Source organism: Ceratotherium simum, chromosome 22 (assembly GCF_057802395.1).
Source record: "Ceratotherium simum simum isolate JZ-2026a chromosome 22, ASM5780239v1, whole genome shotgun sequence".
Lineage (NCBI taxonomy): Eukaryota > Metazoa > Chordata > Mammalia > Perissodactyla > Rhinocerotidae > Ceratotherium > Ceratotherium simum.
In genome coordinates this window covers 8,118,502-8,142,501 of record NC_141921.1, presented here as the reverse complement: position 1 = coordinate 8,142,501, position 24,000 = coordinate 8,118,502, and the positions used below count along the sequence as shown (strand labels likewise).

Genomic DNA, 24,000 nt, shown 5'->3' with positions numbered 1-24,000 from the left:
GTTTGCTGTCACCACTTCTATTCAACACTGTAGGGGAGATCCTAGTCAATCCAATAAAGTAAGATAAAGAAAGAAAAAAGTCACAAGGACTGGAAAGAAGTAAAAATATCTTTTATTACAGACAAATGACTGTATATAGAAAATCTTCTGCATTCTTGAAAAGGAAAAACTCTCTAGAGTGATAAGTAAACTAATAAGGTCGCAGGATACAAACTAAGTATATGACGAAAGCCTTGTATATCTTCAAGAAATTAAACATAGAATTACCATTTGATCCAGCAATTCTACTCTGGGTATATACCCAAAAGAATTGAAAGCAGAGACTTGAACAGATATTTGTACACTCATGTTCACAGCAGCACTGTTCATAATAGCTAAAAAGTGGAAACAACCCAAATGTCCATTGACAGATGAATGGATAAACAAAATGGGGTATATACATACAACAGAGTATTATTCAGTCTTAAAAAGGAAGAAAATTCTGACACAAAGATGAACTTTGAAGTCATCATGCTAAGTGAAACAAGCCAGACACAAAAGGACAAATACTGTATAATTCCACTTATATGAGGTACCTAGAATAGTCAAATCCATAGAGATAGAAAGTAGAATGGGGGGCCAGCCCCATGGCTTAGTGGTTGGGTGCGCACGCTCCGCTGCTGGCGGCCCGGGGTTCGGATCCCAGGCGCGCACCGACGCACCGCTTCTCCGGCCATGCTGAGGCCACGTCCCACATACAGCAACTAGAAGGATGTGCAGCTATGACATACAGCTATCTACTGGGGCTTTGGGGGGAAAATAAATAAATAAATAAAAATTTTAAAAAAAGAAAGTAGAATGGGAGTTGCCAGAGGCTGGAGGAGAAAGGGATGGAGAGTTAATGTTTAATCAGTATGGAGTTTCAGTTTGGAAAGATAAACAAATTCCGGTGGTGACAGTGCACAGCAATGTGAGTGTACTTAATGCCACTGAATTGTACACTTAAAAACGGCTAAAAAGGTAAATCTTATGTATTTTTTACCACAATTTTTTTAAAGCCTACTGTATGGTTTCATGCACATAAAGTTTTAAAACAGGAAAAACTAATATATATATATATATATATAATGTTAGATTCAAAGTACTGGGTTATCCTAGAGCATAGGAGGATACTGACTAGAAGGAGGTTTCTGAAGTTCTACTTATATTCTGTTTTCTTAACCTGAGCGTGGCTTTCATGGAGTGTTCTTTTTGTGCAAGTTCATGAAACTATACTTTCTTTGCTATATGAATACTAAACCACCACAAAGTTTTGTTCATTTTTTTGTTTGCTTTAGTTAGTGACAGATAAACTGTGACTTTGCTGAGGTGAGGATCTGGATCATGCTCACAGCTAGACTGGTTTCAGGAGCAAGTCACCTGTCTAGTAAATGAGCCCTATTGAGAGTCCAACATCCACACTACAGTACCCATTTATTGCATGCTATTTGTCTTTGGCACATAGAGTACAATTCTTCTGAAATGGTGAAAATATTGTTTCTATCCCAAAAATAGTCTCAAAATGAAAGTCAACTTCTACTATTAAAGACAGAAGTAAATATAAAATGGAGAGGTCTAAGACAGTAATATGAATATCTCTAAGTATATAGAGAAAAGAAAGTCAAGGATATATACGTGAGTTAAAAAGATTTTTCTACATGTTAAAGCATTCCCAAGGCCCAGCTGCTTATAGTCTCAGTTGCATTAATTCTTTAGAATAAAAATATTGGCCCCGTGGCTTAGCGGTTAAGTGCACGCGCTCCGCTACTGGTGGCCCAGGTTAGGAACCCCGGGCGCGCACCGACGCACCGCTTCTCCAGCCATGCTGAGGCCACGTCCCACATACAGCAACTAGAAGGATGTGCAACTATGACATGCAACTATCTACTGGGGCTTTGGGGGGGGGGGAGGAGGAGGATTGGCAAGAGATGTTAGCTCAGAGCCAGTCTTCCTCAGTAAAAAGAGGAGGATTAGCACGGATGTTAGCTCAGGGCTGATCTTCCTCAGAGGAAAAAAAAAAAAAAAAACCTGTTTGGTCAGGTGTTCTAAATTTAAAAGCTGTGAAGGCAAACAAAATGATTAAGCTTTTATTTTTGCTTTGATCAAAACAAGAAATGCATTAGGAAATAATACTCTCACATATATCCAGAAATATCTAATATAGTTTTAGAATTAAAACAGAAAAAATTTATTCATGATTCAGGTAATTTATATGCAAGAAAGCAGAAAGGGTGTGCTCAAAAAGTGCTATTAAGTTCTGACTTGAGTAATAGTATACAAATTTTAACCTGGACATTAAAAAATGATACTTCAGGGACCGGCCCTGTGGCCGAGTGCTTAAAGTTCTGTGTGCTCAGCTTTGGTGGCCTGGGTTCGTGGATTTGGATTCCAGGCATGGACCTACTCTGCTCACCAGCCATGCCGTGGAGTCATCCCATACACAAAGTGGAGGAGGACTGGCACAGATGTTAGCTCAGGGAGAATCTTCCTCACCAAAAAAAAAAAAAAAGATACTTGAGCATGAATTCTGCCTGTTTTATGAATGTATGTGAACCAAAAAATTTATTTTCATAAAGTTGTTTTGTGAATGTATGCAAACCAAAAAGTTTATTGAGTTGATAAAGTTGCATAGATTAACATCCCTCCAAAAAGAGAAAAATTGGGGTAAATTTTACACACTAGAGAACAGATTCATTATAAGAGCTTCCATTCTCCTTTATATCCACAAGAGGGAGCAAACATTTAATACATCTTTATAGGGATGTCATTACATACTAATTTTCACACAAGACTTCAAGGGACACTAATTGGAAAAAAGAAGAAGAAAACAACAAAAAGTAATTAATTGAGTGTCTACCATGTGCCAGGAAGTGTCTGGAAATATAGCAGGTAAAAGATATAGCTCCTACTCTCAGGCTTCACAGTACTTCAGGCAATAAAGTATATCTAGAGACTTAAAAGATTCTTTAACGAACACAAACAAATCATTCTCAGCTTTTTTATAACATTACTGTAAAGTATAATTTATAAGTATTCAATCTGACCAGATACCACAAAGATGATGAAAAAGACTAAACAAATATCAGTAATTTATAGTCTACAACTCTAAGAGGCAAATAACATGGATTATGCAACTTATTATTTAAAGAATTCCCAGGAGGCTCTAAGATGCCATTATGTTTTTTCCAAGTGGACTCCAACGATCTAAGCTACTCTATCTTTTTCATTTACCTAAAGCGAAATGTAAGCAATTTAACATTGACTTAAGGGAATGTGGGTCTGTAGTTAACCGAGTATTTCAGGAGATGAGCATCTTTGAAATGTACTGATGAATAGTAAAATCACAATGCCGAACACTGAAAAATCTCAATCAGAGCCTATTTAATAACATTTGAATACAGCTATTTTTATACAAATTAAAGAAGAATGGATTCCAAAAGGGCATGATGAACTAGGTAGGCGACCTCAAGAGAGGTCTTTCAATTAGATGTGTCTATATAGAAGCAAAGGATAGGGTACAGTCCTTTTCAAGCAGGTATATTGTGCAGGAAACAATGTGTAGTGAAAAAATTCAAGTCTGAATCATAGCAGAACTGGCTTCAAATCCAAGCCTTGCCACTTACTAGCCCTGTGACTTTAGGAAAGTTATTAACCTCTCTGAGCCTCACTATTCTCACCCAATGGGAATAATAATCATCTTTCAAGGCTATTACAAGGATTGATGATAAAGTGCCTAACATAAGAGCTCAAATTAAACTGCAATTTATAGATGAGAAAACAAAAAGAAGGCCATATGATTTACCCAGTATTAGAAAGTAGAAAAATAGTGGGCCAGAACTTCCTTATTTCCAGTATGCTCTTTATCTTAAAGTCTACTGAGTCTGATATTAATTAATCAGACCAGCTTTCTTATCATTAGTATCTACCTGGTATAGCTTTTTTCATCCTTTTATTTCCAACCAAACTGGGTATTTATATTTCAAATGTCCCTCTCGTAAGCAATGTATTTCAGTTTTTCTTTTTTATCCAATCTGACAGTCCCTACTTTTGATTACTGTTTAGTCTATTTACATTTAATATAATTATTGATATCGTTCGGAGTTTATTAATACTGATAGAGTTTAAGTCTACCATCTTTTTTGTTTGTTTGTTTGTAATCTGTCCCAACTGTTTTTCTTCAGTTACTCTTCCTTATCTGCATTCTTTAAGGTTGAGCCTATTTGTAGTATTCCATTTTACTTCCTCTTTGGACTTTTTAACTACAGTTCTTCTATTTATTAATGGTTGTTCAGGAATTATGACAAGGCATCCATAACTTATCAGTCTACCTTGAGCTAATATTATTACCATATCCCATATAACGTTAAGAACCTTAAAAGAGAGTCCATTTACTTCTTTTCTTTCAGCTACTGTTGTCATATATTTTTACTTCTAAATAAAATGTAAAACTCCACAATATATTTTTATTATTTTTATGTTAATTGTTCGTTAAAGAAATTATGAAAACAGAAATATAATTTTTTATATTTACCCACATATATGCCATTTTCAGTGCTCTTCACTTCTTCCATAGATCCACATTTCCATATGGTATCATTTCTCTTCAGCCTAAAGAACTTCCATTAGCATTTCTTATAATATGCAGGTCTGTTAGCAACAAATTCTCTCAGGTTTTATTTTCTGAAAGTGTCTTCACTTTTACTTTTGAAGGATAATTTTGCTAGATATAAAATTCTAGTCTGATAATGTTTTTCTTTCAGCACTTAGTTATCATTCCATTGTCCCCTGTATTCCACTGTTTCTGATGAGACATTAACTACCATTCTTGTCATTATTCTCTTCATGGAACGTCTTTTTTTTCCTCTGGATGTTTTTAAGACTTTTCTCTTTATCTTTGCTTTTCAGCAGTTTGACTATGATGTGCCTATGTGTGACTTTCTTTATTTTAATCCTACTTGGTGTTCATGGAGCTTCTTGAACTTATAAATTTATGTCTTGCACCTAGTACCTGCAAAGATACTCAAAAGTCTTGCTAATAAGATCCACACAACCACAGGACATCTTTGGGGACTTTTTTTTTAATAGGAGGAATACTAGGAGCACTTCAAAAGAAGAGAGAAAATAGAAAAATTAAGACAATTACACACCTATTACTTTGCCATCAATTCATGTCAAATTTTAGAACAAATTCTTAAAGAGACGCTGGCCTATAAATCCTTAGAAGGGAAAGTGTGATCTTCATGAATAAATGACACCAAACATTTTTTGATAGGTAACTTGACTTGCATGTCAGGAACATAACATATATTTCCTAAATCTGGATTTCAATAAGGCAACTGACAAAATTTCTCCGATTTATTCTTAAAGATAAGATAGAGAAATAAAGACAAATGCTATCAGTCATATATTATCTTTGCAGTATGAATGTCTTCATCTAATTTCAATTTAATTTGCTTCAGTTCAATAAACACTGGTAGCCTGACATTTGGCAAGCACTGTGTTAGGTACTAGCAATACAGAGATGAATATGACACAATTCCAAATCTCAGGACACTCCGAGAGTATTAACAGACTGATGTTCATTACATATACAAATGACACAAAGCTAAAAGAGCTAATATTCTGATGACAAAATCAGGATCCAAAAAATCAGGATCCAAAAACTCAATCATATCCTTCTTATCTTACTTCATCTTATTTCAACAAGCTCAAAACTAACTAGTTCAGTTCAATTTAATATTCAGTGAGAAAACACTATGTGCCAGAAAGTGTGCTAGACATTAGGAATACTAAAATGAATAAGATCCAGTTCCTGGCTGTAAGGAACTCACAAATTCGTAAGAAAGACAAGTAAAATATTTACAAAGTAATGTGATAGTTGCAATGACAGATGTATGTATGTATAAGAATGAGAAATACAGAGGAGGGAGTAAGCAACTGCTAGGGAAGCCTTCATAGGAGACAATGTCTATGCACAAGTCTAAGGGATAAATAGAAGACTAAGAGGCAGGCAATGGCAGAACTCACAAAAGCAAAGAGAAACAAAATGATATAAGTTTAAGAAAATTACAAGCATCAAAGTATCACTATAGAACAAGGTATTGAGAAAAGTATAGGCTACATAAGGCCAAATCACAAAGAGCTTTGTCAGCCATACAAATGAACTTGATTTTCATCCTATATAAGCTATTGGATATGGAGTTCAGGAGAAGTTAGGAATGAGGCTGCTGCTTTGGGAGTGAATAGCACATATATAAAGGATGTTTAAAACCAAAGAAAAGATGATTATCCACAGAAACCATATGTGACGGGATAGAGTGGAAAGGAGAAGGGAACAAAGGCAGACCCTTAAGGTACATTAACACTTAAGAGACATACGAGGAAAAAAGAGAGAGAAATATGGAAGCATTCAGAATAGGACATAGGATCAATGAAGGGCATTTTTAAACTGAGAGAAGCTTGGCAAGTTTTTAAATTGGGAATAGGTTGAGAAGAGGAAGCCAGTAGAAAGGGAGATGCAGAAGCCAAAGGAAATATAAGGAAAAACTGACGTGGAAATTTCCAGATAAACGATTAGGAGCAGGTAGAGGCAATAGAAGTTAATAAAGATAAATATAAAGTTCTCTACTCAGCTTGGGAAATTCAAGTGATTAAATTTAGGATGAGGGAGATATGCCTTACCTGCTTGTGCAGCATTTTATGTTACTACCTATTAAATACGTCTTAAAATTGTAAGGTGACTGCATTAATAGTAATATAATGTGCAAAACTAGAGGGGGAGACCATTTTACTCTACTCCAAACCTCTTTTGGAATACTGTGTTCACTCTCAAGCTCCTCCATGGAAGTGTGCCATTAATAAGTAAACATCCAGAGGAAAGCAACCAAGTAATGAGTAGTGGAAAAAACTGGAAAATTAGGGCTCAGAGAATAAAAGTTAATGGTAACACAGTTGCCTTCATGTGGGGGGGAGGGAGAAAATCTGCATACGCCTAGAGTAAATTAGTAAGTTATAAAGGGGTAAACTTTTATTAGCTATACTAGCTGCCTTATAAAGTAGTGATCTCCCAATTACTTAGTATAATACCTGGCACAGAGCAGGTATTCAATAAATTTTTGTCAAGTGTATGAAAATATGAATGAAAACCATGTCAGTTAACATAGATTTCTCTGTATTCCTCACATCCTCACATCACAATTACATGTGAAATCATTCAATTATCTGTGGAATAAATGAATGAATGGTATACTCTCAGTACATACTTAGAGATTTAAAGCAATAAGAATTAAAGACACTGTTCATATATGAAGCACTATCACTAATACTATCAAAACTCCATGATATTCCCATCTCTTTTATCTCACTTATCTGATCATAATACCAACCAGGAAGAGAGGTATTTCTGAGTAAACACCTTGTTGGGCAAGCTCAGAGCATCCTATATGGGATTACTACAGCAATGGTGGAAAAGCAATCAAGATCCGTAACTCCACAGTTTCATACTTTCCCCATGAGTAACAAAAAGCACCTGCAACTGTAAGATGTGCCCTGGCAAGCAGGGAGTTCCTTGCAGCTATCTTCATGAAGGTCTCCTTAAAAACGCAGAAGGACAGCATCGGGAACTGAATCCTATGGCCAGCTATGTATATTACAAACGCCCTTTCATCAAAGGATGACTCAATAACCATGTTAAGCAGTGTACCTTCAGGATCCATCCCCTGGAAATGCCAAGGCTCTGCTATGATCACACACACACACACACACACACACACACACACACACACAAAATACGCATAGATTAAAAATAAATAAATAAATAAAAATAACCTAGTAGACCAGGAAAGGATGTGGTTGTTTCTTAGCATATTAATATTTTTATCTTGGCAAATTAAATTACTCCTGAATTATAGGTAGGATTTATGATCTAACAAACTCTTTAATCTTAACAATAAAAATATACTTAATTTTGGCATAATCCACACTTTAACTTTACATACTCTCCATGCACGTGTAAGTGGGAAGACTAATAACTTATGCAGTATTTCTCAGTTCTTAAAACAAAGCCATATTTAAACATTATCATCACGTGTTGTTCTATTGGAACAATAAAGGCAGAATAAAAAGTAAAAAATCATTGCAAAAGCAGATTGTACCAATACACACAGAAAATGACACATCATCTCACTGGCCTTTTCGTTTTGCTTAATATATCTTTTGTACCCTTTTAGGTTTCTGATTTTGTTTAAATATTCATTAAAAAGAGAAAAAAGCTGTTAGCACCTCTTTGCCAAAATAACACGTCTTCAGTTATTCAAATTTAGCACATGAAGTTAATTCCTTTCAAGTTTCTACCTTTTATTTTGGTTAGACAATTAATTAGTTTTAGGAAACCTTTATTCCACGACTACAGCTAAGGTTTTTACAAATAAAATTTAACTAGTAAACTACTTTAAATTTTCCAGGGACAACAAATACAGGCAAAAATTTACCAACTATTTTGGTAAAATGCTATGATTACATAGTATTACTATGATTGCTATGTTATTACTTCCTTGTAATAATCTCATCATCAGCCCTCTAATCCTATAGTCCATTAGAACATGAAGAGATCACACTAAAGCTTACAATCACCCCAAAGTCATTTTTATTTTGGCAGAACATCTTATTTACTTCTTATTATGGAAAATTTCAAGCATATATAAGAGTAGAGATAATAGTAAAAAGAACACAATAGCCTCTTCAACAATTACCAAGTCAAAGCCCATCTTGTTTTACTCCCCATCCACCTCACCCCAAACCCCTCCCAGATTGTTCAGAAGTAAATTCCAGACATCATAAATATTTCAGTATATCTGTAAAGGATAAGAATTTCTTTTTTAAAAATATAACCCAATATATTATCACACTTAAAAAACATAATTATTTAATTTCATCAAATATCCAGTCAGCTTTGGCAAAATGCTTCTTACTACATTATTCCAAATTAAGTACTAAGTAATGTTTTCCTCTTCTAAAATACAATATAGTTTAAAACAAAGTTCATGCGTATCAACTTGGGGCCAGCTTGCCTTGGCTGGAACCAATTCTATTATTTTTACCATAACATTACTACTCTTGTTTCAAGTTCCACTACTAGGACTTTAGGAATATACCCAAAACTGACAGTACTCCCAGAAAAATGAGGCAAAATTACTTCACATACATATAGATTTCACTAACACAATGCTTTACAGATACTGATAAACGCAAAAGTGAAGTAAAAAAATACCAGTGACAGGCTAATCTCTTGCTGAAGTACTAAGTAATCCCAATAGCAACCACTGCCACATACAGCTTCAAGATAAGAAGTAAATGCATCCCAGTTTTTTCTTCTTTTGATCCTTCTATTAGCCTCAGTAAATCCAGGGACACCAAAAAACTTTGTTCCTTTTGCTTTCCACAGAACTACAACAGGATGAAGGAATCAAAAACTAACTGGATACAGCTTTGATTTAAAAAAAAAAAAGGCAACCTTGTAAAGTGCAGTACTTACTAATTTTTTCCATGACTGTATTCATAACGATAGACAAAGGGAAACATGTTCCCCCATTGGAGGAGGGGAGGAGATGATCCAAAGAAAAGCAAGCCACATCCTCACAATTTCTTTGAAATTTAATTTCTATTTAAAATTCATGCAAATTTTATATTTACTTCATAATTGTTTTTAATTTTAAAAAACCACATATTTCTTTTTAAGTTACTCTAGTAAATTGGTGCTACAAGAAGACATGTGTATTTATTCTGTAGCTTTGAGTACTCCCTAGCATACCCATTTGAGAAATGTGGATACATGAGATCATAGACTTGCCTTTGGAGTAGAGCAGGCCTGAGTTCCAAACCCAGCCCTGTTATGACTATCTGCCATTAGATAATTACTTAACCTCTTTACACCTCCACTTTTTCATCTTTAAAATGTGAATAATAACAATGGCAATCAGATTAGATGGTATATACTGATTAGGTTGGATAATGCAAATAAAACACTTATTACAGAGGCCAGCAGAAAGTAATGCTCAGTAAACAGTAGTAGTAGCAGTTATAATTACCATCTCCAAAATCAATCTGTAAAATGAGGGGTTACCCACCTTAGAGGGTGGTAAAAACTGTGAAGGATCTAATATTTCACTCCACATACTTCCAAGCTAATAATTTAGTTTGTTACAATTTCATTGATGCTGGAGGAAGACACAAGACTCCTAGGTCAAAGACAAAGTACTTTATTATTCACAGCAACAGCACTAGACAGAGTGTCAGCATTTTTTTGCACCATTTCCCGAGTCCCATTTCCCACAGGGTAATACAGAGTGGGCCAGGTGACAGCTGCACACACAGTGGATTACATTACATGAGAGGAACCCTGAGCTTAGAGAACATGAATCTTTTATAATAGACAGTAAGCATGCCTATCCCTTCCTTTGGAGGAGAAAGTATCTTTATCTTCCACGCTGTAAGCAAACTTGTCATTTGGTCTGGAAGGAGACATTATCTAGGCTAGTTACAATACAACACCCTTGAAAAGGGTGTCTGGAACAATCAGTGCCTCTATTCGTAAGATGTGCAGAAATATAAGACACATGGAGAACTGTCTCCCAATAATATCCACCCCTGACTTCTAACTATCCTTGCTGTTGACAGTTTCTCAGGAGTATGTCACTCCAACAGCCACTGATTAATCTGACTAACAGAGGCTGGGACTACATCCATTCAAGTTGTCTCATACAGCATTTAATTAAGGCAGCTACTCATAGGCAGCAGGATGAGGCTAACCTTCAGAATTGATTTCAACCATGTTCCTCAGGGTCCCACACCCAAATAAGACAAAGAAATTCCATAAGCCATCAGGGTCTACCTCAGAAAGTCCAGTGGCTTTCTCCCTAAATTTCTGTATTAACCTTTCCACTTGGCCCAAGGCATTAAGCTAGGAACAACACGATGTATTAACACCTATACAGACTCTGCCTTGGCCCACAAGGAAAAAGTCTAGAACAATTTTATCATCCATAACAACTCTGGTCAGTGAGTTGAGGTTGACCTGAATGCTTTCCAGGGCCAAGGTGTGTCACTGATAATTTCAGCTAAAAAGTCAGAAATAAAGTTGGAACTACCTGTTCTAACTGAATGACTTCCCCCATAGGGATAATGGTCCACAGGGTACACGTAAATAACAAATCAGTCATCACTCTGGGAAGCTTCCCTAAGAAACCAAAGATAGCCTCATTTTGGAGACATCTCCGCAGTCATCTGAGGACTACAAGATCTACTGGTGGTGTTTCCTTAAACATTCAAACATGTAAGAGTCCATTATTTTTAGGAGGTAAACAAGTTAATGCCTGACTTCCACACAAGAAATACAGTCCTGAGAGCAGAGATAATGCACCTAGAAAGCGTGGGTTGTTTACAATTATTGGGTTCCTCGAAGTGGGACCAACGTCAGTCTGGGAGGTACTATCAACATGTGTCCCAACATGGCCTCCCAGCCAGGTGGCAGGCCTTAGAGTTTTCAGTTCATTTCAAATAATTGAGTCTACTCTTTGTTTTTGAAAGGACTGAATGAAGACAGTCAGTCCAAACTGTCCCATTTGTCCAGGCCACCAGTAAGCTGCCCCACAGAATCTACATGGAGGCTAGGGAATGGGGGTGGGATAGACATCAGGAGGTGCAGACAGGTGTTTTGCATGGAAGGTCCAGAAGCTGGGGCCAACCCCTGCTGTTTCCAATAGACTTCTCAGTAAGGTTGACGGGAATGAGAATCAAATGGTGATCAGAGCTGTCTAATGGGGAATGAGAGACCCAGTAGTCAATTAAATTTAATGTGCCTGCAACAGTTTGGAAGAGCTGTACCAGTGTATTTTCCTGCATGAGAAAGGCTTCAACTGTGGTTCTGAAAGACAAAGAATATTAATGTCTTTCCCTTTCCCAAAACTTCTGGGATCTAAGGTGTTTCCTCCCCAGGTGTCGAGATTGTTGTTTTCCCTCCACTGCCACATCATCAGTATGTCCCATTCCAGTAGCTATATAACTTCATCTTTTTTCCAGGCATCTCCTACTCACACTCAGTCCTTTCATCTGGAAATGTCAGGTGCAAGAGAGTCAAGGGAATTTTTATAAAACCTACAAAAACCCATTTATGATCTCCACTGACATGGGGATCATAGGCCACCATAGGGGGATTCAGCAAGCAGTGTCTTTAGCCAAGTGGTCATTATCTTTATGATCTAGGACCATGTCAACCCAACAAGAAAATCCAAGTGGCTGAACCAGAATTTAGTTTGAATCCCTAGGCCAACTTTTGGCAAGCTGCCATATAGAAGGCATAGACCAACAGGCTTGGGTTGCTGCTAGGAGAAAAAAAGATGCATCATGCCCAAAAATGGTCAGGGTGGAATACTGAATTTTCAAAATAGGGCTATATAACCTCCCACTCCTTCTGTCCTGATCATTACCCAGGAAGTGACCAAGATGAGATGATCCCTTTCTGGGGACAGTTGCATTCAGTGACCAAACTGACTTACGAAGGAGGAAGCTGTTCCAACATTCGACATACATCCACATACCAGATGCCTGTGGATGGCAGGGAGCATGGAAGGTCCCTCAAATATCTTGACTATCAGTTTACGGTTGAGCGGCTTCTGCGATAAAAAGTGCACCCCTGTCAGATTGTAAATGGTCCAGAAAGCCCAAAAGCATAACACAAATTAGTTTCAGGAGCCATGGTTGTGTGGCCAGTCAGCTAATTAGACTGGAACAGTAACAACATAACCAGAAAAAGCGTCAACAGCAATAAGGCACCACTGATAACTCCGAGAGGGAGGTCAAAGGTCCAATGTATTCCATCTGCCAAGCAGGCAGGACCCTCATTCCATGCAATGTGGCTTCTCTCATTATGTGACAAAGAAGTCAGCTGTTGGCAGGAGTCACAAGTCTGGCATGCAGTGGTACCTTCTGCATCAGAAACATAGAGTCCTTTACTTTGCACTCAGTTTATGATAGTTGATGTACTGTCACATCTGATACGACGATGCATCCAGGCAACAATGATGGCTCTGGGTAGTGCAGGCTCAATCAAAAGCTTGATTACAGTGGGCTTCATCAGAGAACAGGCCCTTATTGTGAGCATCTACATGAGTGATCCAGACAGTTTGATCAGCAGCTATAATTTGTTTCCATAGTTCACAGCTTCAAAGAGAACTGTTCTTTAATCTGCCAGTCTATAGTTTGCAAGTGGCAGACCAAATAGCTAGGCCATTGGCAACAGGCCAAAGGTCAGTAGAAACACAAGTTTCACGAAAGAGAGTACTGGCAAGAGCTATAAGAACAGCCTTGAGTTCTGTCCACTGAACAGAGCAATCCCATCCATTATCAGTCTGCATAGCTAGTGCAGAGGCTGAACAGCCCCAGAAGATGAGCAGAAACAATCAGTTTCAGCTTAGCTGAACCATTGGTGAACCAGGCCCAGGTTTAGGGAAACCTCTACAAACTGAGGACAGACCTCATTGAGTCAGTAGCTTTGCTTCAGACAGTGAAGTGAGGAATAATGCTTCCTCCAAAGGAGGGGCTGAGCCATAAGACATTATGTACCCCCATCGTCTTATCTCTCAGACAAACCAGTGATAGTTCTAACTTTGCTTTCTGCCCACAAAGGTTGCAAATTTGCCTCCTCTCACACTCAAGTGCAGGTGCACACACATCCGTAAATGTTGTCTGAAAGGAGGCAGAACCTTCTGCCCAGCCAGGACGATGTTAGTACTCACTGTCACATTGGGGAGTCTGAACCTGAGTTTCACTGATAAACTGGTAAAAAAAATTCCCTCTACCAGAAAGGAAATTTGAGGGTTGTTGAGAATTAGCAACAACCAAAGGAATGTTCAGGCAGCTGTCTTTGAACCTATTTCCTAGGACTCAGTCTGCAACCACCTCCCTAATTCCTCCTCATTAACAGGCCATAAAGCAGAGGATCACTTAACATGTTCCAGTTGCTACCAATTTCCATGAACTTCCCTCAAATTCTGTTAACCAGCCCATGAGGCCCTCACCCTTCCTCTTCCAGAAAGCCACGTGTCTGTCAACATCTCATCCTTGCTGCTAAAACTGTTAAGAGCAGTGAAGGATCTAAGATTTTATCCTACTCACAAGCTGACAAGTCAGCCTACCAGTTTCATGCATGCTGGCAGAAGATCTAGACTCCTGGGTTGGAGACAATGAACATTATGACTCATAGCAATATCAATAGTCAGAATATTAGCATTTTCTTACGCAGTTCCTCAGTCCCACTTTCCAGAGGGCGATGCAAAGTAGGCCAAGTGACACCTGCACATGCAGTGGACTGTGTTACACAAGGGGAACCCAGAGCCTAGAGAACCTAAAACTTTTCAAATGGATACTATGCATGCCTGCCCTCTGCTCCAGATGGAGACATTATCTCTGTCTTCCAAGGCTGCTCACTATACAAGCATCCTTGAAAAGACAGCCAGAAACAAAAGCAGTCAGTGCCTCTGCTCACAAGACATACAAAAACCATGGAGAACTGTATCACTGGATCCCAACACACAGGCACCATAGAATTTAGATGTTAAGAGTCTAGCACAGTATCTGGCACATGTAAAGCAATCAAAAGCTAGATGCTAATATTATTATTCCTCCACCATTAAACCTAAAATAAGAATGCTCAATTGTGTCTCCACCTCACTTTAACTAGATGCCAAAGAATACAACTAAAATTGACTTTAAAAAAAACAAGTTCAACCACTACTTTTCCCTTGGGAGAAAGAGGGTGGAGAGCCAGGAGGGCACAAGAGACAAAGCTTTACTCTCACTAACATTCTTTTATTATAGCTCAATCATTAAAGAATCTAGGGAACCAGGGTGAATTGCAGAGGAAAAAAAATAGGTGACTGGAACCTAATTTTAAAGCCATTAAGGTACACATAACCTGCAAACTTCTCTGCTTTTCTTTACCACAACTTGACATCTCATTCTTTTTTATTCCTCTATAACCATAAGTAAGTATAAAGGCAGGTGCAATTATCCTGTTATTTTTGCCAGACTGCTTCTCGCAGTTATCTCAAACTCACCTTAAAATCAATGACTAATGATTTAACATGGTAAACAATTTTGATTTGAAATTAAAATTTCTGCATAAAAAAAAAGTTTGAGAGTGAAACCATAATCAGGAAGAGTGACTGACACATGGCAATTCAATAATAGCATTCAAATTTTACAAAGTTCTTGGCCTTGTAGGGGAGGAAGAATTATTCCTCTACCCTCTAGGTTCTTCTGGCTGGTCTAAGAATTAAATTGACATGAGACAGAATAATAGTAAAAAATCAAACAAAGTTTCCACGAAGCTAGCTTCACCAATATTTTCTCCTGCTAATCTAAATTTAGAAAAGGAAAAAAACTCACCACTCTCACTTCCATTGGACCCTGCAGGCAGAGATCCAGGAGACTGACATGGTAAGAACTCCTACCTCCTGCCAGCTCTTGTCAGGAGTCCAGGATCTCTCAGCTGCAGTAGCCCAGGAGCGAACAACATCCAGCGAGTGAAGTTTTATCCCATCCTTGTCGCCAGACTGTAGGGGAGAAAGAACTATTCCTCTACCCTCTAGGTCCTTCTGGCTGGTCTAAGAATTACATTGACATGAAACAGAATAACAGGAGGAAACAAAAGTTTAATAACATGTATACATAGGAGAAACCCAGGAAAACTGAGTAATTTGCCAAAATGGCGAAAGCCACCACCTTAAATACCATCTTCAGCTAAAGACAAAGGAGGATGTTGGGGGTAGTGCTTTGGGACTTCAAAGGGGAGGAAGGCAATTTACATGCAGATGGAAAAGCAAATGTTTGATAAACAAATGTTTCCTGGGTTATCTATAGACAATGTAACCCAAAGAGAGAACTTTGATAAAAACGGGCTTAGCAAGGATCCTCCCAGTGTACCAGACCCAGAGTTATCTATGGTGATGGCCTGTCCTGAGGATAGGCTTTCTATCTTAAATTCTTTTAGGCAGTTAGAGGGAAGGTCAAAGTTTCTTTCAGAATCTTTTGTCCTTAAAAATAATCAAATCAAAGAGATACATTTTGGGATGGCAAATTCTGATCCCCCACAGCCTCAAGCCCTATTACCTTACTGAGTGCTCTATAAAAGCTAAACCAGAGGGGAGGTGTTTTGCACTTCTCTATAAATGGGTCACTTTGAGGTTATATCCCTCAATTCAACAAAATAGTCCAATTTTTATTCTCTCAATGATAGATTTTATTATTCAAAATCATATATCAGCAAATGGTAAATGCTTGAAAATACATAAAAATTTACAATTCTCCTCTATTTATCTGTACCATGACAGCCAATATTCATAACATTCCTTCAAAAAATATTCACTGAGCACCTCTTACTATAGGAACAGATGGTTAAGACACAGGCAGTTGTTCACTCAAAGAGCTGACAGTAGGGGAAAGAAACATGTAAAGTTATTAAAATCTGACATAAGACTTAAAAGAAGAGAAACATGTAGAAGATACATAAGAAGAAATGATTAACCCTAACTGGGCACAGACTACTGACGTTACAAGCAAAAGGCAGGTGATGGGTTTTGAAAGATAAATAGAAATTTTCCAAAGGGACATGAAAAATATGAGTTCAAAGACACAGAATCATGAAACAGCACATTCTATTGTAAGCATCAAGTATATACTCAAATATTCGATTTTCCTAAGTCATAAAAATGTACCAGTAGTTAAGATCACAAAATCAAAGAATCACTGGAATGGATGTGACTTAAAAAGCCATCTAGATCAACTGTTCTCAAGTATAGTCCTTGGATCAGCAACATTAGCATAACCTGGGAACCTGGTAGAAACGCAAATTTGCAGGCCCCACCCAAGACCCACTGAATCGGAAACTCTGGGGTGGGGTCCAGCAACCTGTGGTTTAACGAGCCCTCCAGATTATTCTTACACAAGCTAAAGTCTGAGATCCACTGATTTAGATCAGGGTTTTTCAGCACTACTAACGTTTTGGGGTGGATAATTCTTCATTATAGGGGGATGTCTTAGGCTCTATAGAATGTTTAGCAGCATCCCTGGCCTCAATCCACTAAATGCCAGTAGCAACCCCCAGTTGTGTCAGCCAAAAATGTCTCTAGACATTGCCTAATGTCCCCTGGGGAACAGAAATCACCCATGGTTGAAAACCAGTGATCTAGATCAGGAATCAGCAAACTTTCCTGTAAGGGGCAGAGTAAATATTTTAGGCTTTGCATGCCATGCGACCAACTACTCAGCTCTGCTACTGAGGGCAAAAATGGCCAAAGACAATATGTAAACGAACATGCATGACTGTCTTCCAAAAAGCCTTTATTGACAAAAACAGGTGGTGGTTGGCTTTCAGGATGTAGTTTGCAGACCCCTAATCTAGATCAATTACCTAAATTATAACTGAATGTCCTCAACCCCACTGCTGCCAAGAGATTATCCAGACTCTGAATCCCTGATCTAGTGCAGTCTTGTTTTCAGGTAGATATGGCTCTAGGCAGATCTCCATTTTATAGACTGAATAACTGAAACCCAGAAAGGATAAAATGACTTACTCAGAGAACCACAGCAAAAAAAAAGAAACGAGAAACTACAGCTCTGGTCTGCCTAAGCACGATGCTCCTATCTATGGAGGTGTGATCATATAATGCTACCTGTGAGGCATCCAAATGTTGTAGCACTTTGCAGTTAGTAAAATCTAGAAAGAAAAGTACTGGTTTCATAGGGGAGCAGGGGAGAATAACTATGTCTTAAAGGCCCAGATAGTAAATATTTTAGGCTTGTGGTCCATAAAGTCACTGTCTCAACTACTCACCTCTGTCACTACGGCAAGAAAGCAATCATAGACAACAGGTAAACGAATGGGTGTGCTGTGTTCCAATAAATCTTTATGTACAAAAACAGGCAGCCAGCTTACAGGTTACAGTTTCCTGACCCCTGATCTACAGAGTCCATAAAACCAGTCTGGCAAACAGGTATCAACCCAATCATGCTCAACAAATTAAAGACTTTTCACTCCATGGCTTCTGACCACCTGTGAGCTTAGAAGCATGGCAGTAGACTGGAGTGAATGGTAGACTAGAACAACTGGACAAAGTGCCAGCCACCCCTCCTACCCCCCCCACTTCCTTCCTTATGGCATGTCTGCTAGATGCCAGGCACTGTTAATTTATTTTATATGTAAGAGTTTTATCATTTGGAGAAATTACTGAATGTTGGGTCTTGTTTTCCTCTAGAATTCCAAGATATCTGACAAATTAAGCTAAAAAAGTGAACACTCTTACGTATACCTGGATAAAATCTTTGTTTCAAACCAACCCATGACCTTAGACAAGGCACTTCCTTCTTCTGGGTCTCAATTTCCACAAAAGGAAAAATGAGAAGCTGGAAATAGATGGTCTCTGAAGTTGCCTGCAGAGAACAAGTATGTAACTTAAAACTGTCACAAATGAAAATAACAGCTAAAATTTATTGAACACTTTCTATGTCAGACACCTGTTCTAATCACTTGACATGCATTAACTCATTTTTCATATGGGGAAACTGAGGCAAAGAGGTGTGAAGTGATTGGTCAAAGATCACAAGATGAGTGAGTGGCAGAGCTGTAATTCAAATCCAAGTGATCTGACCTCAAAGTCCATGCTATTAACCACTAACTACTAAAGTTCATTCTACATGCCAAAACCTTATTTTCCCAATGACCAACAATCCAAACACTAAAACAACATGATCTGTCCCTCTAATAAATAAAAAGGATGGTGGAGAAAGGAAAGAAAGGATGGTAACAAAGCTACTTTCAGCCATAGTATTCAATCTCCTGCCCAAGGCAACCTCCCAGAAAATACGCATGATGTTTCATGGATACTTAGTTCCACCCCTAACCCACAACATCACAAAGGATACCTATTTGTTTGGATCTATACCATTTCTACCCCCACAGTCTGGCATCCTCTTTTGTGGAAGATATTTCTTTATGCCAAACTAAAAGACAAAAGAAGAGGGATTCACACTTCATTTAGAAGGAAAAAATGTTATAAAGGGCCAGAAACTACTTACAAGCAACTTAGCAGTAGTGTCATGGAAGAGTCCATGTTTCAAAGAGGAGTCGATAGGCCAACGAAAACTTAAAAGTCCCATAGTGATAGTCCAATATATGAAAATGTATAAAGCAATTTAGGCAGCAAAGGTATTACTAGCTAGAAAGATCAGAAGTGAAAAGCAAAAGCACAATTGTGTTGTTTAAGAAACAACTGGAAGTAACATCAAAATCAATGCCAAATTAGAGAAGAAATAAAGGTACTCAATCTGTGACCACTGGAACTAGGTTCAGAAAGAATACTTTTTTAGCAAGGCAGATAAGGTTTTGTTTCTGAAAAAGTCTGAAAGAAAATGTTACTATAGTGACAGTTGTTCCTTTTTTTCCTTCACTTGAGTAGAACTATGATCTATGTATCTCTATTATCAGTAACAGAGAAACACAAATAGAAAAATATATGAGACCAACATGTGAGACTAATCTACACAGCTACACCCCCTTTTCTGTTCCCAAAGAAAAATTATGTTATAAAAATGTATCTTAGAGGAAAAAGAAATTAGCATGACATTAATTGAACGGCTGAGGGAGGGAGAGGGAAGACTCATTTTTTTGTTCATCTAGACCCAAAGTAAGACAACTAGCATTATTTAAATTAATTTGATAGCAACTATAATTCTGTTTTGGATAACTATTTTCACATTTGTAAGCAAACCAAATATGGTCTCAAAAGTTTCTTTGATCAAATGATTTTTGCTCTACACCTCAACCTGAAAAAAAAAAAGTTAAAGAATTCTACAATTACAAAAAGATTTGGAACTTTCACCTGAATGCATCTCTTTGTTATAAAAAGACATTAAGGAAGAAAAAAAAATTCTCATGATTCATCAATGCCTGCCTGTTTTTTAAACCCAGGAAATTCCTTTACACCCCCTCCTGGCTCTGGCCAGCCAGAACTGTAGGTGTACTACTCTATTCATTCCTTTACCAGTAACATACTATGCTAACATTATGTACGTTTAAAGCTGATTTTTGTTGACTATTCCAAATTCTAAACTCATTTGCTCAGAGTTGAATTTACAAATAATTTATTAAACAGGATGCTGTCATTCTCTCGATTCAAAATTTTGGTAGTGCAGTGACTATGGAAAACAGTACAGCAGTTCCCCAAAAAATTAAAAATTAAAATATCATATGATTCAGTAATTCCACTTTTGGGTATATATCCAAAAGAACTGAAAGTAGGGACTCCAACAGGTACTGGTACACCCATGTTCATAGCAGCATTAATGATTCCCAATAGCCAAAACATGGAAACAAGTGTCCATCAACAGATGAATGGATAAACAAAATGTGGTATATACATAGTAAAATGGAATATTATTCAGGCTTAAAAAGGAAGGAAATTCTGACACATGCTATAACATGGATGAACGTTGAGGATATTATGCTAAGTGAAACAAGCCCATCACAAAAAGACAAATACTGTATGATTCCACTTATATGACGTACCTAGAATATTCACATTCATAGACAGAAGGTAGAATGGTGGTTGCTAGGAGCTGGGGAGAAGGAAGAATGGGAAGTTATTATCTAATGGGTACAGAGTCACAGTTTTGCAACATAAAGAGTTCTGGAGGGCCCGCCCCGTGGCTTAGCAGTTAAGCGCGCACGCTCCGCTACTGGCGGCCCAGGGTTCGGATCCCCGGCGCGCACTGACGCACTGCTTCTCCGGCCATGCTGAGGCCATGTCCCACATACAGCAACTAGAAGGATGTGCAGCTATGATGTACAACTATCTACTGGGGCTTTGGGGGAAAAAAATAAATAAATAAAAATTAAAAAATAAAAAAAAAGAGTTCTGGAGATGGATGGTGGTGATAGTTGTACAACAATGTGAATGTACTTAATGCCACTGAACTGGACACTTAAAAATGGTTAAGTCGGCAAATTTTATGTTATGTGTATTTCACCACAAGTTAAAAACCTTTTTAATTGGCAGCTGTTTTTATTTGGGGGAAAAAATCTTTTAGAGGACAATTTCGAATATATTTGCTTATAATGACTTCACTCATCTATAAAGTCCCAAACCTATCCCCTTAAGTCTGAGCTGTAATCTTCCATCCACTACTTACCCAGTTATAAGAAACAAGGTAATTTATTTTTAAAATTATAGCTCAAGACTTGGGATGTAGATACTTGGATGATACTGGTTTCTTCTACAACTGAGCAAATCAATTTCCCCACCCAAAAGTGAACATAGCAAAATAACATTCTATTTACCCCATATAATTGTTATCCACTCCTCCACTGATTTCAACACAAGTCCTTTCTCAATATATTGAGTTGAAATAGTTAAAGAGAATACAAAAATCCTTCCCAAAATCTTTTCCATATTTAGACATTGTATTTATAAGAAACTATTATCTAGCAATAATCAAAATCTGAAACTTATTTTTAAAATCTAATCACATTTAAAAATCATGCCTCGGCCCGGCCCCGTGGCTTAGCGGTTAAGTGCGCGCGCTCCGCTGCTGGCGGCCTGGGGTTCGGATCCTGGGCGCGCACCGACGCACCGCTTCTCCGGCCATGCTGAGGCCGCGTCCCACATACAGCAACTAGAAGGATGTGCAGCTATGACATACAACTATCTACTGGGGCTTTGGGGGGAAAAATAATAAATAAATAAAATCTTTAAAAAAAAAAATAAATAAAAAATAAAAATCATGCCCCTTTCTACAAAAACAGCTCTAAGCTCTCAAAACTATTATTAACTTTCACAATCATATGAAGTAAATAGAATATAATTTAGTATATTCACTTTTGGGTGGGGAAACTGATTTGCCCAGTTACAGAAAAAATCAGTATCATCCAAGTATCTACATTTCAAGTCTTGAGCTGCAATCTTTAACGTAAATTACCTGGTTTATAATAACTGGATAAATGCTTATTTTTAATCCCATAAAAACTTGACATAATATAAAAAAAAAATAGGAAGAATAATCAATTTTAAAACTGAGTCCACAAGAGGAAACTGATCTGGAATCATCATTTGTAAGAGGAATACAAAGTTCCTAAACACACAAAAGGCTAATGTGCTTAACATGTATATAGTTTTTTAAATAACTTTATTCTACCAACAACGTTCTCTTACCTATTTGACAATATGAAATTAACTCTCAACATTTGGCAAACAATTGTTCACTGCACTACCATCAATGTGAAGAGAAAAACTTATTAGCATGTATTAATGTGATCAAAATAAAAGCCCAAATGCTTGTCAGAAAATCTTACTTTGCCTCCCAGCACAAGAATCCTAAATTTCCTGTCCTTGGCCAATATAAGGTTCACAGTAAGCATAATAATTGTCACAAATAATAAGAGAGCAAGCAGCTACAAGTTATCAGAGAAAGTAAAAAGTTTGGTGAAATCAAAACAAAGTTATAATTACCTTAAAACTCTTAATAAGGTAAACTACACTTTTTGTTGTTGTCTAAAGCCATTCCTACCAGAACATAACAATTTTATAACAGGATAAAACTACTAGAAATATAGAGTCCTTTTTCACACAACCGAATTTCATGTTAGATGAAAGACTGAATTACAGAATGAAAAAAGAAGAAAGATTTAAGACAGGCAAAAAAATCTCAGGCCAATCCTAATCCCACAAAACATCAAAATCTTGTAGTCAACTTTTATTTTCAGAACGCTTCTTTTTGTCTGAGTTTGGAATTATAGTATAATCAAGTGCAGATATATGCATATTCCTAAGATATCAGATACCACTGGGCAACCAGAAAAGTAAACTCTGGAAATGGCCAGCAGAATATTAAGCTGTAAAAATAAGAAACTTAAAACATCAGAAAAAGAGAGAGGAGAAAAGCCCAACAAAATCTCAGTAAGGAAAAATATTGCCTACCATGCAAGACTAAGTACCACAATGTCAGTTAAAGAAAGTGGGAAAAGTCTGCCTATACATAACAGTAGCTTCTAAGTGAACGCCAAAATGAATGGTTAAAAATCTCGCTACAATATTTTCTTCACCAAACATCAAAAGGCAAAGGTGGTGTTCACAAAGCATTAGTTATAACTCCAAGTCTTTCATGATGCATACAGCTCTACTTTCAAACTGCCTCCCTAAGATACTTATATGCCAGTATCACTACAGTTGGGTTCGGTACGGAAATAACATTTTCTTATCCTTTAAATTATTCCTGGAGAAAGGACATCAATCAAGCAATTCAAACCTGTAGAAGGGGAATCCGCAAATTTGAATTGGTAATTTATCAAGCTTCTGAATTCGCTGCAAAGATACTTTGGTGTATATATATATATATATATACACACACACCTACAGTCTACTTGCCTCCTCATCTTCCTACCCTCCAAAGATTCCAATAAAGCATCAAAGTCTCAAATGCTTATTTCTTCTTGAAAACGACCACAATGCCCCGCTACCCTCACCACCTCCTCCTCATCGTTCTTTTTTACTCAACCCTTAACACAATACACCACATCCACACCACCACACGCTCCACACCCACACTGCATACAGCACACACTCTCCTCATGGAACAACCCAAAACTCCTGACCCAAAACACCCATACTTAATAGCCCCACACTTAATACCACCAAATTATACACATTCCCCATATAATACAAGAAACACTACACAGTCCACACACAAAATAACCCCAATATCAAACACCCTTCAGCCTACAAATCCCATTCAAGCCGTACATAACACATTCTACACACACTCAACACAGCATATGAATTACACGTTCGCCCATGGCTCACAACGCGCGCGCGCGCACACACACCCCAAGCCACGTACCGTATGAAAGCCCAAACCACACACCACTGCAGTGCTCAA

The 24,000-nt window shown here is 37.6% G+C and overlaps 1 protein-coding gene across 4 annotated transcripts in view; it reads right to left on the bottom strand.

The window, feature by feature from the left end:
- FAF1 (Fas associated factor 1) overlaps window positions 1–24,000 on the bottom strand; it is a 487,297-nt gene that overhangs the window by 462,801 nt on the left and 496 nt on the right. The window contains exon 1 of one of the 4 annotated variants that reach the window (XM_087445970.1): window positions 15,460–15,563. The exons of the other annotated variants lie outside the window; for them this stretch is intronic. Coding sequence (XP_087302096.1) covers window positions 15,460–15,474 — 15 coding nt within the window. The 5' untranslated portion in view covers window positions 15,475–15,563. Of the gene's footprint in view, window positions 1–15,459; window positions 15,564–24,000 lie in introns of those variants that run through there. 4 annotated transcript variants of the gene reach the window in all.